This window comes from Myotis nattereri (genome assembly GCF_964212035.1).
Source record: "Myotis nattereri genome assembly, chromosome: 1".
Lineage (NCBI taxonomy): Eukaryota > Metazoa > Chordata > Mammalia > Chiroptera > Vespertilionidae > Myotis > Myotis nattereri.
The window spans coordinates 12,654,467-12,671,239 of NC_138075.1; the positions used below are offsets into that span (position 1 = coordinate 12,654,467).

Below are 16,773 nucleotides of genomic sequence, written 5' to 3' on the forward strand. Positions count from 1 at the left end.
CCAGGATTTACAACGCACAGAACTGGGACCTGGCCTGACCTTCCCGGGGCTGAGCACAGGTGGACTCCTGGCCTGTGACCCCATTTCTAAACCTGAGGTTCTGACACTAACAATGTGATAGCCCAAATATAGCTTCTCAGGAACAAAACCGACTTGGTGGTGCATCATTTCAAATAAAATTAAAATGATGACTTGATTTCTAAGATTACAGACTTCTGAAAGACATTTTTATCTGAGCTCCCTGAAATAAAATCTCATGAAAAATAACAGAATAAAGATCAACAAAACCAAGAGCTGGTTCTTTGAAAGGATAAACAAGATTGATACACCTCTAGCCAGGCTCACCAAGAAACAAAGAGAGAGGACCCAAATAAACAAACTCAGAAATGAAAGAGGAGAAATAACAACAGACCCCATAGAAATACAAAGGATTGTTAGAAAATACTATGAACAACTCTACTCCAACACACTAGACAACCTGGAGGAAATGGACATATTCCTAGATAAATACAACCTTCCAAAACTTAACCAGGAAGAATCTAAAAATCTCAATAGGCCAATAACTATGGAGGAAATCGAAGCAGTAATCAAAAAGCTTCCAGCAAACAAAAGCCCGGGGCCAGATGGCTTCACAGGGGAGTTTTACCAAACATTCAAGGAAGACCTAAAACCTATCCTCCTCAGACTATGTCAAAAGATCCAAGAGGAAGGAACACTTCCCAGCTCATTCTATGAAGCCAACATCACCCTAATCCCAAAACCAGATAAAGACAACACAATGAAAGAGAATTACAGGCCAATATCCCTCATGAACATAGATGCCAAAATCCTCAACAAAATCCTAGCAAATCGGATCCAGCAGTACATCAGAAAGATCATACACCATGACCAAGTAGGATTTATCCCAGGGATGCAAGGATGGTACAATATCCGCAAATCAATAAACGTGATACATCACATAAACAAATTGAGAGAAAAAAACCACATAGTCATATCAATTGATGCGGAAAAAGCATTTGACAAAATCCAACACCCTTTCTTGATAAAAACTCTCAGCAAGATAGGAATTGAGGGATCATACCTCAACATAATAAAAGCCATATATGACAAACCCACAACCAACATCATAATCAATGGGCAAAAACTAAAACCATTCCCCCTAAAAACAGGAACAAGACAGGGATGCCCCCTCTCACCACTCCTGTTCAACATAGTACTGGAAGTACTAGCCATTGTGATCAGACACGAAGAAGAAATAAAAGGCATCCAGATTGGAAAAGAAGAAGTAAAACTGTCCTTATTTGCAGATGACATGATACTGTACATACAGAACCCTAAAGACTCCATCAAAAAATTATTAGACTTAATAAATGAATTCGGCAATGTAGCAGGATACAAAATTAATGCTAAGAAATCCATGGCATTTCTTTACACCAATAGTGAACTTACAGAAAGTGAAACTACAGAAGCAATCCCATTTACCATTGCACCAAAAAAATTAAAATACCTAGGAATAAACTTAACTAAGGAGGTAAAAGACTTATATGCTGAAAACTACAGGACACTGAAAAAAGAGATAGAGGAAGAAAAATAACAGAATGATGGTGTTTTACACACTGATTTATTTTAAAGCATAACACATAGGAAAATGTAGAGTCTCTCACAAAGTATCTGATAAATACTTCAAATAAATCTCTAATTAGAGTAAATATACACATTTTCAGTCATAAAAGTGCAAGTTTCAGACCTCTTTAGCTACATGATAGCTAATGGCAAGCTTAAGAACAGTAAAAATGTGCATTTATAAAACTTTGAGGAAATTCATGAAAATGGTTTATAAACATTATAAATAAACACCCACTATATAATGTGGGAGAGGCTTCATGATCTACTTACAAATGCAGAAATCCTGTCTTTTGTAATATTACAAAGTTATTATAAAAGTTTTAATTTACATTCTTGTTTAAACTCCCTCGTGTCATCCTCACTAATATCAAGCACAGGTTTGTATCACATATGTAAATAAACACACTTCTTTTTCCCTCATACAATGCCCCATCGTAAAAATACACTTGGTCTAAGGAGCCATCAGAGCACAGCAAAGTGCTGCTTTAACTGCTTAATTAAGTGCTGGGTGTCCACGTGATCCGGAAATGCGGCCTCAGACTTCCGAGCAGCAACATAGCTTCTCTGCAGATCTCCAATCTGCAAGAAAGACCAGAATAAGACCACAGAATAAAACTCCCAAAAAATGAGCAAGGGAGTCAAAACAAGACATACTATCTGTACACTGTCCAAACTCAAATGGTTCCCAAGGGTAATCTGCTTGATTATGCTATTTGGAATGTAGAATTATTTCACCTAGATGACAAGTCTGACTTGAAAAAACATGAGAAAAAGAAAATAACCAATTATATAAATAATTTCCTTGCTGTAAATGCCAATTACTGAATCCTTCCTAAACCCAGCAGCTCCTTAATGAGTATATTTTTAATGACTAAATGTCATATCTTAAAACATAAAATAATTCTTCTGCAATCCATAATGGTATTAAGTTTAGGCAATATTCGGTGATAACGTTCTTTAAAGTTTATTACAAGGTCCCTTAAGGGAAGACATATGTGTTTATAATAATTGTGTTTAAAAAATCATTTCTTTCCGGAAGTTATGGTTAGAATGCCCTTATTTATCTGTATGATTTTTTTAAAAACCAAATTGCTATAGAAAGAGAATACCTTATCAGAGATTGTTGCAAAATTAAAATGCGGCTCATACATGTGGGGTGCTAAAGATGACGCAGTTTGCAACAGCGCTCTTGCCTGTGTAAAGAAAAGAAAAGAAAAACCAAAGGTATCTGAGCAGATGTCAGCACTATATTTGTGGGGTTTTTTTGGTAAAGAATCCTTTACCCAAGATAGGACCTTAATAAACATGATGTGATAAATACAGATGACATTCCTCATGTAATACAACTTACTAATATACTAACTACGTATATTTTCCAAAACTAGATTAATACTAAAATGTTTCAAAATATGGTGAAAATAAGGGAACTGAAAACTTAAGTAGATTTAGTTATTTGAGAACTGCTGTTCCTGTAAAGTTTATATTTCAATATGACAACTCAAAATATAATCTTCTCAATGCTAAAAAAAAAAAAAAAAAAAAAAAAGTCTTGTTAATCCAGTGTGTGTTGCTGTTGACTGGTTTAGTGGGCTCCTAATGATCTGTTCTCTAATTCAACAACAAACACAACCAAACGCCACAGCAAATTTCAAAGCTCCATGGGTTCTGTGCTGGGTGGCAGTGAGCATGCATTTCCCATTCTGCTGCCAGTGCCTGAGGGTCTCCTTGACACCAAGTGTGAGAAGGAGGGGATGAAGCTGAGACCTCAGTGACAAAAAGAAAAGTCACTGCAGGATCTGCAAGAACTTTCCGAAGGCCCTAAAGTAAGGACAGTCCCTGCGTGTCTGCAGAGCAGCAGGCAGCTAACGTGTCCAGAAGTCAGTACGAAAGGTGGGCAGCAGTCCTCCCTCATCCACGGGGAAACGCTCCAAGACCCCAGCAGATGCCTGAAACCAGGGATAGTACCAAACCCTGTACATTCTATGTTTTTCTTATACATACACACCGATGATAAAGTTTAATTTATAAATTAGGCGCAATAAGAGGTTAACAACAATAGTAAAATAGAACAGTTATGACAATATACGTGCTATAAATGTCCTCTCCCCCCCCCCCCTCTCTCTCTCATAGCCAATCTGATAACTGAGACAGCTACTAAGTGACTGATGTGCAGCGTGGACGCACTGGACAGAGTGATGATTCCTGTCCTGGGCAGGATGGAGAGGGACCGCGCTCAGGATGGCGCTCAATTTAAAACTCCTAAGTTGTTATTCCTGGAATTTCCCATGTAACATTTTAGGACCATGGCTGAGTGCGAGTAACTGAAACCCAAGAAAGTGAAACCGTGGGGAAGGGGGGACTGTGGCAGCGGCAAAAGGTGTCATCTGAGAGGGAGCCAGAGGCCACATGCCACGGGGCCTCCTAGGCCAAGGGCTGAAGTCCAGGTTTTACTTCAAGTGAAAAGAGAAAGCCTCTGAAGGATGCTAAGCGAAGTAGTAATAAAATAATCTTGTTTGTTTCTTCAAAATCCCTGCGGCTGTCCTGAGGAGGATGTCTTAGAGGGCACACTTACTTGCTGACTTGGAAACAAAAAGACCAGCAAGGGGACTCTTGCATTGGTCCAGGCAGGAGGTGAGAGCAGGTGGGAGAGGGTGGTGGGGAGAGGAAGGTGGCCGGGTTCAGGACGAGGCTTGGAGATAGGCCTGACAAGGGCTTGTCAACCACGCTGGGGACATGGGGTGGCAGGAGAGGCAGTCCGAACAGGAGGTTTCCAGGGTACCTCCTAGGATTCTGGCTTGAGCAGCTCCCTGGTGGGTGGGGACTGTGAATGATGCAACATTTCCCTACAACAGGGAAGACTGGGGGGTGCAGGTCTGTCCTGATAAACTAGGTGCTCTGTTTCGGAGACAAGTGACTTGTGCCAGGTCACATCACTAATGCGTGACAGGCTGGGATTCAAACCCGGGCTCCCTGTTAAGTTACAGCCGGTGGAGGCGCTGCCGGGACAGCTTTTCTTTGGAGACAGCAGCCTGTCCACTGTGCACGCAGGGCGCTGACCTGTTCCACGTGGCCCTTCCGCATCTCCAGCACGGCCAGGTTGTTGTAGGCCTCGGCGTGGTGGTTGTTGTTGACCAGAGCCAGCCTGAGGCACTGGTGGGCCAGATTCGTGTCTCCTACTCCCTGCAAAAGCAACACACATTTCCGCACACGCCGATCCACACGCTTCCTCCCGCCACCTCCTCCCGTCCGGGCAGCAAGTGCCAATCATGGGAGTCAAGTGGGGAATTGTATGTGAGAGGATTTACCCCGGGAATACAAAATGAGTATGGTGACCCTTAGGAACCTCTACATTGCTACCTAAGACTGTTGCCAAGCCTGGATTCACAATTCCTGAAAATGCCTTCAGACGGACTTGCACTACCTTTCCTATGGCAGAAGGGATGTGAGAGGAACAACATACCACAGCTATATGTCCCAGGTTGTACCAGACATCAGCTGCCTCTTCTTCGTTTTCAGCCAGAGAAAGGGCACGTTCGAATGAGGTCAGCGTCATGTCGTACTGCTGGGCGTAGAAGCAGCAGAGCCCCAGGTTGTTGAAGAGCTGGCAGTTATAGACGCCCATCTGCAGGAGGCGCCTTTTTGAGAAGAGGAGACATGTTTGGCTGTCAGACCAACTTTACAAATGTTTAGACACATGTATTTTTTACAAAGTTAGAAATGAACTTATTTTATAATTTTAACACCCCCGAATAGAAATAGAAAGTATTGCAGTTGATGAAAAAGTGTTAAAGCAAATACAAAAGCATGCCTTTTTTAATAGTACCAGTTATGGGAAATGTGTCCACAGGCAAGGTCAGACACAACTTATCTAAGTTTTTTCCCTCCAAAAAGCTTGGTTAGAGAATCAAAATAAGACATAAATAGTCACGAAAAGTAAAACCCACACATTTTTGCTTCATAAAGCTTTTGTACCCACAGCTAAGCTCCTAAACCTCCTGATCTAATTTGAGGATGTTTAGCATTTACTTCCACGTTTTCAGTTGAGTGGGTCCTGTTTTTGGTGATAAGTATTTTGTGGTTTAGCTGCATCTACCGACCTCCAATGGGCTCCCACCACGGAAGACAGACCGCTACAGCTCAAGAAGCCCATTTGCTTCTACGCATCATTAATCCCACAGGACAAAGGACAAGAGTTCAGATAAGCAAATGAAATCCAGCCCAGCTGCCCTGAGGAACCCGTGACCCGCTTGGGGGCAGGGGAACAGTCAGCTGCGTGACTCAAGACAGCACTGACATGATCACTTATATATATCTGGGAAGAACTCTTGCCAGTTGCCAGTTACCTCCTTGTATTACCTAAGGGCTGAAGAGGAAATCAAAATTTAAAAATTAATCCAGAAACAAGCTCTTGGATAAAATAAGTCTGTGCTCAAAAGAGAACCAGAGAACAGAATTCATTTAGACTGAAAAATTTGTTGGACAAAAGTTGACAATACTTCACAAAACACGGGATGCTGTTTCAGGTCCCCATTGGGGCTCAGAACCTGGGGCCTGCTTCTCTTTGCAAATCTCACCCCCATCTCAGCTTCAAGGTCATTACTGTATACACTAGAGGCCCGGTGCATGAAATTCATCCATGGGGTGAGGGGGTCCCTCAGCCCGGCCTGCACCCTCTCCAATCTGGGACCCCCTCAGGGAATGTCCAACTGCAGGTTGGGATCGGGCCTAAACCAGCAGTTGGACATCCCTCTAGCAATCTGGGACTGCTGGCTTCCTAACTGCTTATTTGCCTGCCTGCTTGATCATCCCTAACCACTCTGCCTGCCTGCCTGATGCCCCTAACTGCTCCCCTGCCTGCCTGATCATCCCTAACCACTCTGCCTGCCTGCCTGATCACCCTAACCACCTCTGCCTGCCTGCCTGATCGGCCCTAACTGCCCTCCCCTGCCATCCTGGTCACCCCTAACTGCCCTCCCCTGCCGGCCTGGTTGCCCCTAACTGCCCTCCCCTGCCAGCCTGATCGCCCCTAACTGCCTCTGCCTCGGCCCCCGCCACCGTGGCTTTGTCTGGAAGTACGTACAAAAGGATGTCCGGAAGAGGTCCCGTCTAATTAGCATGTTACCTTTTTATTAGTACAGATTAGTATAGATAATGGCATTAATGAAGGCAGAGATGGTGAGATGGAGGTGCTTCCAGCAGCCATTAAACTGTTACTGGTCAATGACAAAATGGCTACTTTGTATGTGAGAGGATTTATCCTGAGAATACAAAATGAGTATGGTGACCCTTAGAAACTTCTACATTGCTACCTAAGCCTGTAATGCCATAGGGTTAAACATTCAGGTGATTATCGGGGTGTGTTTCTACAAGGTGCCAAATATCTGTGCATTTCTAAAGTTTTAGAGGTTACTTTTAATGCTCATAAAACACCTGGGTGTTTGAGTTTCTAGTCTCATACAGACATGGCTTATACACTATTTCTCTACATTTGCATTCCCTCTTTATTACTGTCTCGCCAATATTCCACAGGAAAGGAGTCTCACAAACTGAAGGTAGAGCTCACCTGTAGAAGCGGAGGGCGACTTCTGGTTGATCAGAATAAAAGTGGTTGCTCCCAATGCATGCAATGGCCTCCATGTGAGTGTTGTCCTGTTTCAAAACTTCTTTGTAGTATTCGGAGGCCGATGAGATATTGTTCATTTCCTATTCTCCAGCAAGACAGAAGAGCAATAATTGACTGATATCGCCAAGACGTCACTTTCTGACTGGTTTACATTTTCTCATTCAGTAAGTATTTATTAAGAACCTACCAGACTGTTCTAGGGCCTGGGGACACAATATAAACCAAAGAGATAAAGTTACTATCCTCACGGAGACTGCATCTGGTAGGGAAGAGCAACAAATGAACACACATGTGATGTGATGTTGGGCAAGGACCGGGATGGAGAGAAAGACAGAGCAGGGTGCGGAGAGGGAGGCTGCTGCTTCAGAAGGGGCCGCGGAGGGGTGCGGTGTGCACAGGCCTGGGTGAAGTGAGGGCTGAGGCCTGGGTGAAGTGAGGGCTGAGGCCTGAGCACATCTGCTGTACCTACAAAACATCTCTACCGGCACATGCAGTGTAGGCTGCGATGCTAGGACAAACTTCACTAGTGAACGCTGAAGCCGCTGGCACATAAAGAGAAAAAGGACACGCTGGAAATCTTTGTGCGGCGAACTATGCGCCAGGGAACTGAACTGTAGCTTCAAAGGGAATGCTGCATCCGACCAGCTCACGTCTGTGCTTAGTCCCGATCACCCGACGGGCGCCTGGCACTGTCCCCACGAGGACACTTTCCTCTCGACATCTTCCTTCCTCTGAGAGCGAAGTGAAACTCTCCCTTCCTCACAAAGCCCTCCCCTGTGCACCCATCACAGGATATGTTCCTCCAACTCCTGGCCACCGCGAAGCAGGGCAAGGAAGAAGGTAGCTGGTTAAAGGATCTGTGCCCTATCGCAGCCATGGCAACAGTGACTACCACAGAGGCGTGGAGGGAACTCTGACCAGCAACCACAGCACTCTCTGCCAGCACTTCCTGCCTAAGGAAGACCGGCCGAAGGACTGGGATGTGAGAAGACAGAGCATGAAGGTGCAAGAGCATCGGAACAGTCAACCCTATACGTGAATGCCACTGGGTTCACAGCCCAATTTATTACCCTTCCTTCCCAAGCTTCTTGGTCAAAATTCTGTTCAATGTGGAGTCACACATGTAAAGATACAGAAATATAGAATTTTTATTGAATGATCAAAGTTTTCTATTTACACTAGAGGCCCGGTACATAAAATTCATGTGTGTGTGTGTGGGGGGGGGGAGCGGGGGTAGATCCCTCAGCCCAGCCTGCACCCTCTCGCAATCCGAGACCCCTCAGAGGATGTCCGACTGCCGGTTTAGGCCCAATCCCACACCGGCAGTCATACATCCCTCTCACAATCCAGGACCGCTGGTTCCTAACTGCTTACCTGCCTGCCTGCCTGCCTGCTCGCCCCTAACCACTCTGCCTGCCTGCTTCATCACCCCTAACCACTTGCCTGCTTGATCACCCCTAACCAATCGCATGCCTGCCTGATCACCCCTAACCACTCTGCCTGCCTGCCTGATCACCCCTAACCACTCTGCCTGCCTACATGATTGCCCCTAACTACTCACCTTCCTGCCTGATCTCCCCTAACCACCTCTGCCTCAGCCCCCTGAGACTTCATCTGGAAGGACGTCCGGAATGATGTCCAAACGTTCGTTTGGCTGTCTGGTCTAATTAGCATATTATGCTTTCATTATTATAGATGTTTATCAAAACTATATTTCAAAAAGAAAAACCACCTTTCCAGACAATTCAAAAATACTGTTTTTCTTTTTTAAAGTGATGCATATTCATTACAGAAAATCTGGAAAATATTGAAACTGTAAAACCAAAAATGAAAATCATTCATATACTACTACCCAGATATAGAAACTATTAATATTTTCCACTCTTTTTCTAACAAAATAGTTTTTAAAATATCATAACTAGCATTTCAAGGCATTTAAAAGAGAACAGAGATGCTTCTATTAAATACTATATTGGAAGTCCTAAACAATAAGATATTTTTTAGTTTGGTAAGATAATTGAAATAAGAAATGAAACCATTTGTAGCTGATGATTATTTTATTACTTAGAAATTTTAAGAGAACCTGTGGATAAGGAATTAAAATTTAAAGAGTAGTTAGCCAGGTTGCTAGTATCAAATCTACTTTTAAAAATTAATGCATTCCTACTATCCAGAAATAATCAAACAGAAAATACGATAGAAAAGAGGATCCCATTCATAGTTATACGCAGGAATACATCTGTGCAGAAAAAGTTAACATAGCAGGTCTGAGACTGTTATTCCTAGAAAGGTCGGTTTACAAGGTTGGCCCCTGGGCGGCATCTCAGAACTTTGCTAGTTCCCTAGTCTGATATAAAACTTTCCCACATGGTAAGAGTGGCTCACCTCACCTACACCGTACAAACAATATCGTTTTTCTGAACACGTGTCTGACTTTTGGGAGTCTGGGATCTGGGTACATGATAGGCAGAGGGTGCCTATATGACCCGCCCCTAGTAATAACCTTGTACACCAAGTCTCCAATGTGCTTCCCTGATAGACACTGCTTGGCACACGTGGTCATAGCCTGTGGCTGAAAGAACAGGTGTGTCCTGTGTGAGTCCACGGGGGGTAGGAGGGTGGGGGGGACTCTTGGAAACTCGTGCCTGTTTTCCTCTGAACTCTGCCCCAGGTGCCTCTTCCCTTTGCTTCAGATCTTTCTAATAAATCACCCAACTTCAGGGTGGTTTTGGAGACTCCCCAACAAACCATTTTTATGAGATAATTACAAAATACGTTGCAAAACAAAAAAAAATGAGATCAAAACAAAAGGAGACATATTGAGAGTGGGAGGAGAGGCAGCCCACCCCACCCCCTCATTCTTGTATTCAACTCAAGTCCAATCACTATCCCTGCACAGTTATTTTTAATGGTTCTTGACAAGTCAGTCCTAAAATCAATATGGGAGAGCAAAGGGCCAAGAATAACAAACTGTGAAGAAGAATAGGTACAGGGAGTTATTGTAAAGCTAAAGTAATTAGGAAGCAGGCAGGATACCTCAATGGGGCTTTTCATGGAATTTGGCAACATGATGCTAAAGTTTATAAAAAATAAGCAAAGTCCAAAATAGCCAAAACATTCCTGATAATGATGAACAAAGTGCCCTACCAAATAGCAAGTTTTATAAAACCACAGTAATTAAGATGATATAATATTGGCATAAGGTTAGACAAACAGACAAATAGGACAGAATAGAAGGCCCCAAATCATATCTACCATATGTAGAAAAAAAATTATAGTTGACATTACAGACCTTACGAAAAGGTCCATAAATGTACAATAAATGTACTGGGACCACTAGCAATCTATAGAAACTAACTTAAATCCCTATTTCATACTATTCTCTATACATTTATGTATGTTTGAAATACTGCTTAAGAAAAAGTCAGCTTTACTAAATGCATACACTAAAATCTCTTACTCTGTTGGTAAACTACAGGCCAGCAGCCCAAGTTTTATAAATTGTTCTCCTTGCTAGGCCCCCACAGGACAATGGGCTTACTTAAGAAGCATATAACCTCAATTTTACATCAACTTTTTTAATACTATGAACCTCACCTCATAGATCCTGGCAATTCCACAAAGCAGGGTTACTTCTCCTGGAAACTTATCTAAGCCTTGTTTGAAAAGGTTTAAAGCAGTCACAGGTTGATCCAATGAGGTGTAAACCTAAAACCAAGACACAGTTCAGTAAAAGTACTGGTCCTTAAAATAATATAGTATTTGTTATGACAATTGGTTACATAATTGCTTAGTAACAAATTATCTCCTAGATATTACAGTAAAAATTGTGTAGGATTTCCAATAATGATGTTATCATTTTATCTTCACATGCTGTATATGAAGCATTCATTCATTTATTCCTTCAACAAATGCTTATTGTGGGCTTATTATTGTCACAAAGATGGAGCAGTGAGTAGACAAAGATCAGGCGGAACTCTTTTTAGGATAGAAGACATGAATATGTCTACAGGTTGGCCAAAAGAATCAATTATGAGACTGAAATTGAAAACACTGGAGAAAGAAGGGAACAGGCTCTGAGAAAGAGCAGCAGGGGAGACGTTGTGGAGACGGTGGTTTTGGAAAAGGACCCTCAGAAATAGAGGGGAAACAGATTTGTGAGGAGTGTGGTCAGGCTGTTGAGAGAGTTGGCACTTGATGGCTTTCATTTAATTAGCAATCAGGATATTAGCATGAATAACCCACATAGAGAATATGAAAGGAATCTCTAAATCAGAGAATTATTTTATGTATAGAAACATAAGATTATGGCTTTTTTCCTTCATGACCATGGGTCCTCTATTTCTTCCTCCACAGCTAGTTTGTGCTTTGAAGAGGCCCAAATAGATACACAGAAAACTGTTTACAGTGTTTATTACCGAAATATAAGACTAGCGAGAAAGTATGGGTGAAAAATTTTTCAACTTTTACCTTATATATTTTTAACTTCTTTTTAAAATTGAATAAATTATATAATTTAATATGCTAAGTAATATAAAAATTGACTAATTATTTTTAAATTAACCATCTAGAATTGTAAGAAATAATTCTGTTCCTAAAATCTGCTGATCCCTATTACTTAACAATCATTCCTTCATATATTAAAAAAATAAGTAAATTTTACCTGTATAGAGTCATGCAGACAATGGATTTAAACAAATTAATTTATGGAAAAATAAGTCAAACCATATAGTTAACATAGTTAAAATTAAAAGTACATCTTTTAACCATGTGGCAAGTGATTATCAACAAGACAGTAGTTAAATAGTATGACCTGAATTTTCATTTCAAGTTGTCAGAAAAGTTTAAGTCTACTGTGATTCTTAGTAACTTCTTTAAGAGTTGAAGTTTAATATATAAGGTGCAGTAGATTTAGGTACCAGACAGTTCAATCGTGTTTGGAACCACTGTACACGCACTAAGATTAGCACACTAAGTTCATAACACAGCTTACATTTGTTTTCTTTCAATATGCTAACGTTTAATACCTATTTACGACGTAGTAGCACTTCCATGTATAGCTCATCTTCTTTTCAACCTCCTTCACCACACTTTTCAATTGAAAAAATTCTTAGAGGTACGGCACGATGACATCACAGCCACCAATTCATCAAATGTTTCGTTTAAAGTAGCCTTGGTGAGGGTCAAGAAGTAACTTTACCCCAATACTGAAAATTCTAGGAGTGCCCTCACTTCTGCTGTGGCACGATGGCACGATGAGGCAGGGAGTAGGCTCCGGAATCAGAAAGTCCTGGGTCTGAATGCTGGCTCTCAACAGCCAGGTGACCCTGAAATCTCACTGACCCTCCTGGATCTCCTTTTCCTTAAGAGCAGAAAGGAAATAATAACCTTGTGGAGTTGCTGTAGGGGTTAAATTAAATGTGTATGGAACAGACCTGATACAATTCCTTACACTGAGTAGGTGGTCCATACAGGGAAAATATTGTTTTTGTTATTACGGCAGAGCCAAGAAGTAAAGGACCTATATAAGAACAACCCCTGTTTTACACAGTCTGCTTAGGTGGGAGACTGTGTTGTAAAAAAAAAAAAGGGGGGGGGGCCTCTATGGAGCCTGCACCCATAGGAGTGGTAAGCCCGTGATATTTTCTTCTGCTCTAATGGGCAATCTTTCAAATCTTTTTCATGGCCATCAATTTCTCCCGAAATGGTTCTTCTCTATATGGTTTCACATTCTCCCTTGCTAAAAAGAAAAATAAGTTAAGTCTGAACATATTAGCTTGCCAAAATATTCCTGAAGAACCTAGCAACTCTCCCCATGCGCTGGCCAGAATTTACACAGTTCTGAGGAGGCAGATTCCACTCAGATTGGGAACACTTACCTTTGCCAAGTAGAGATATGTATCTACCATTTCCTGCTGCTTCAGAGCTGATTTAAACTGCTTTTCTGCTTCACGATACATTCCTAACCTAAGAAAAGCCATTAAAAAATTAGGCATGCATCTTAAAAATAAATACTCTAATATGCATTCATCCCCTAAAGGCTTTGGATAGAGACAAATTACATCTATTAAGAGTAAGCACGTAGCCCTGACCGGTTTGGCTCAATGGATAGAGCGTCGGCCTGTGGACTCAAGGGTCCCGGGTTCGGTTCCAGTCAAGGGCATGTACCTTGGTTGCGGGCACATACCCAGTGGGGGATGTGCAGGAGGCAGCTGATCGATGTTTCTCTCTCATCGATGTTTCTAACTCTCTATCCCTCTCCCTTCCTCTCTGTAAAAAATCAATAAAAAAAAAAAAAGAGTAAGCACGTAAAAAGAAGGTAATGCCCCCCCACACACATATTAATATTAGCACGTAGTTTGCATAGTTTAGTAAAACATTGTCTAGTCCCATAGTCACTGTCTATCTAACCCTCAAATGCTGTGTAGTCTGCTGCAGTCTAGTCACAGCAGGACCAAGAGCTGCTGGTGAGCCGGGTCATACGGGTTCACCGCCCAGAGAGCTTATGACCAGCGGGACATATGGCAAGTGACCTGGATAAATGCTTAGAGTCTCTATTTTACTGGAAGAGCTAAAGGATGCCCTTTCTTAGAAACCGTCATTTGCTCTGAGACAAAAATCCAAATTTTAAAACCGTTTTTAAACAATTTTGATGTAAGTAGTAATTGCCACTTGAGTTATGCCATTTTGTTATTCTAGAAACATTTTCTTTTCCTCTTTTGGTGTCTGATGCCGACTGTCCTGGCCTCCCACTGTGAGATTTGTTCCTTGTTTAACTGTAACTGTCCTGGTGTCAATCCCCACCTCTTCTGCCCGAGAAATATTTCGTTACCACTAACTCAATCATTACAGCATACGCAGCCTGTCTTTAACAGGTTTGTTGGGCTTTCTTATAACTACTCCCTCCGCCTCCCCACCCCGAGCCCTCTAAGAGCTACTTAGGCACTTTAATATTGCTCTTATTTTGTGAAATAAAGTCAGGACAACACACAGTATGTTCCACTGTGCTGCTTTCACTTAAAGGCTAGAAAAGATAGCTTTGATCTCTTTCCTAACCTAAGCCTCAAGCATTGGTGTGGCTATACCCTAATAGCTATTGGAAGACACAGGATTAAAGGGGTTAAAAGTGACCCCCACACACAAAAAAAATGGCCTAAAGTTAGAGGATATATGATACAACAGAAGCCCCCACCTCTTCAAAGATCTCACAACTTTTACAAGGTGTAGTTATTAAAATTTTACCAAAGACGCTAGAAGTTCTGGCAAACAGCATATTTATATACATAACTTGAACTAAACGTGCAAGTCTGAAACACGTGGCTGAAGTTCATCACTGACTTCCAAGAACACCTCATTATCCACGAGAGTCTGTATATTTTTATCTAGTAAGTTGTCTCTTTCCAAAAATGATTGAAAAGGGATTACAGCAAAAAGACACATATAAACAAAAATATGAATACAGAAATAGCTTAAAAAAAAAAAAAGCAAGGAGATGGAAGCATAAACCAATTTTTTAAAAAAAAGCAATCAGAGATATTGAGATACCCAGAAACCAAAGAAAAGGAAGTATTTTATTACTGCATCCTTAGAGCTCACTTCTTCCAGTACTATCAAAAGGGATGTACCATCTGGGTTCCTGTGCAAAGGAAATGGAGTGGGCCATGTACACAGCAAGTGTAATGAAAACATCAGTCAAATTCATGAACACAGGCCAATATCAGAGTCAGAGTCCAGAGATAATCCCCACCAACTGCCAACGTTTCCTTAGCAATTTAATTCAATAATTATCAAGCACTGACTGCATGCACATTTCATGATGATAAGGAGACGCAAAGGTGAAGGTAACAACCATGTCCCAAAGGCACCAATAAAGACTGAAGTAAAACACGCTCACAGGTAAACTTCGTATCATGGCAATGAGAACCAAAGGTGCTTAGAGAGCTCAGAGGAGGAGCGGACCAATGCAGTTTCAGGGAGGACGCAACAGACAAGATTTTGACCAAGAGGTGAGGGGGAGGGGACATTTCAGACAAAAGCAAACTACCAGAATCAGCACACAGGCAGGAGAGTGCAGAGCATGGTGGGGATGCCAAGTTGTCCTGGCTTAGCTGAAAAGGAGGACACAATTAGGAATGGGAGAGGCGGGCAAACGTGCAGCCTGAGACAAGACCTTCATTCTAAAGGTAACGAAAGTTAGCCAGAGAAGCCAAGAGCTGTGCTTTCACAACAGTACATGGACAGTAGGAAAGACTGATGGAGGCAAAAAAAAAAAATACACACACACACTGAGTGGCCAGATTATTATGACCACCCCATCAGTACAATGAAGTGAAATAGTTATGCAAATAATAATAATAAAACCTTGAGAGTATTTGCTTAGGAAGTTTTCAATATTCAGTGTTTCTGCAAGTGTCAATGAAGTACTGATGGGGTGGTCATAAAAATCTGTCCACTCAGTGTGTGTGTGTGTGTGTGTGTGTGTGGGTGTGTAGTAGCAGACAATTCAGGTAAGAAGCTAATGTAATAATTCAAGCAAATGCACTAAATGCCAGAATGAGGGCAGGGGTGGGACTGGATAGTAAGGGAGCAACTGTGAAAGCTACTGCAGAGGAAGGACCAGAACTTTTCTGCAAAAAGACGGAAGTCAGTTTGGGGCTACATCGCCTGGTAGTCCATCCATCCTTGGCCTCCCCAGTTGAAATTAGGAGATGTCTCTAGGTTCCCACTGCACCTGCGCCTGCTTCTATCACAGTGGGATCCGGGCTTACTGTTGTTTACTGTCCTCTCTCCCCACTGGCCTGTAAGAAACTATCATTTAAAGGAAGAAACTATATCTAACAGGAGAGTGAATGAATGAGTGAACATTATAGCCATAATAAAGATAAGAACCTATTAAGGAACAGAGAACGATAATATGAAAAAGTACACTCATTTAAATGCCATCCTAAATGGATGGCAGAAGGAATCTGAGTTGTGCTGATCTTTAATTATTAAAGATTTCTAAAGGTCTTGCTCAGAAGCTCAAGATTTCAAGTCTGTCTTCAGGAATTATATTCCTGAGTTTAATGTTACAATGATCTAAAATTACCTTTTAACACAAAATACTTCCTCAATCTAACAACAGGAAAAAATACTTTAGAGTTCTATGTGAAATATCTAAACAGAAAGTAGTTTTAAAAGAAAAAGCAGCCCTTTGGTTCCATTTATATAGTTCCTTTTCCTCACAGTATCTGCTTGAAAACTAAAGAACTGAAGAATGGGCACAGTAACCAGTTTACCTTGTTTCACTTTGTTATATGTATGTATGTATGTATGTATGTATGTGTGTGTGTATATATATGTATATATATATATATATTTTTTAGAGGCCCGGTACACGAAATTTGTGCACTGGGGGGGAGGGGGGAGGGTCAGGCGGCGGGGTGGTCCCTCAGCCTGGCCTGCGCCCTTCTGCAGTCCAGGAGCCCTCAAGGGATGTCCAACTGAACCATGGGGACCGGGCCTAAGCCATCAGTCAGACATCC

At 41.8% G+C, this 16,773-nt stretch overlaps 1 protein-coding gene across 1 annotated transcript in view; it reads right to left on the reverse strand.

The window, feature by feature from the left end:
• Nucleotides 1-1,604: 1,604 nt before the first annotated feature.
• TTC8 (tetratricopeptide repeat domain 8) overlaps nucleotides 1,605-16,773 on the reverse strand; it is a 37,690-nt gene continuing 22,521 nt past the window's right edge. Inside the window, exons 8-14 of the mRNA XM_081106394.1 lie at nucleotides 13,129-13,216; nucleotides 10,847-10,957; nucleotides 7,190-7,329; nucleotides 5,087-5,261; nucleotides 4,684-4,806; nucleotides 2,736-2,819; nucleotides 1,605-2,205 (exon numbers count right to left, since the gene is read on the reverse strand). Coding sequence (XP_080962520.1) covers nucleotides 2,089-2,205; nucleotides 2,736-2,819; nucleotides 4,684-4,806; nucleotides 5,087-5,261; nucleotides 7,190-7,329; nucleotides 10,847-10,957; nucleotides 13,129-13,216 — 838 coding nt within the window. The 3' untranslated portion in view covers nucleotides 1,605-2,088. The remainder of the gene's footprint in view (nucleotides 2,206-2,735; nucleotides 2,820-4,683; nucleotides 4,807-5,086; nucleotides 5,262-7,189; nucleotides 7,330-10,846; nucleotides 10,958-13,128; nucleotides 13,217-16,773) is intronic.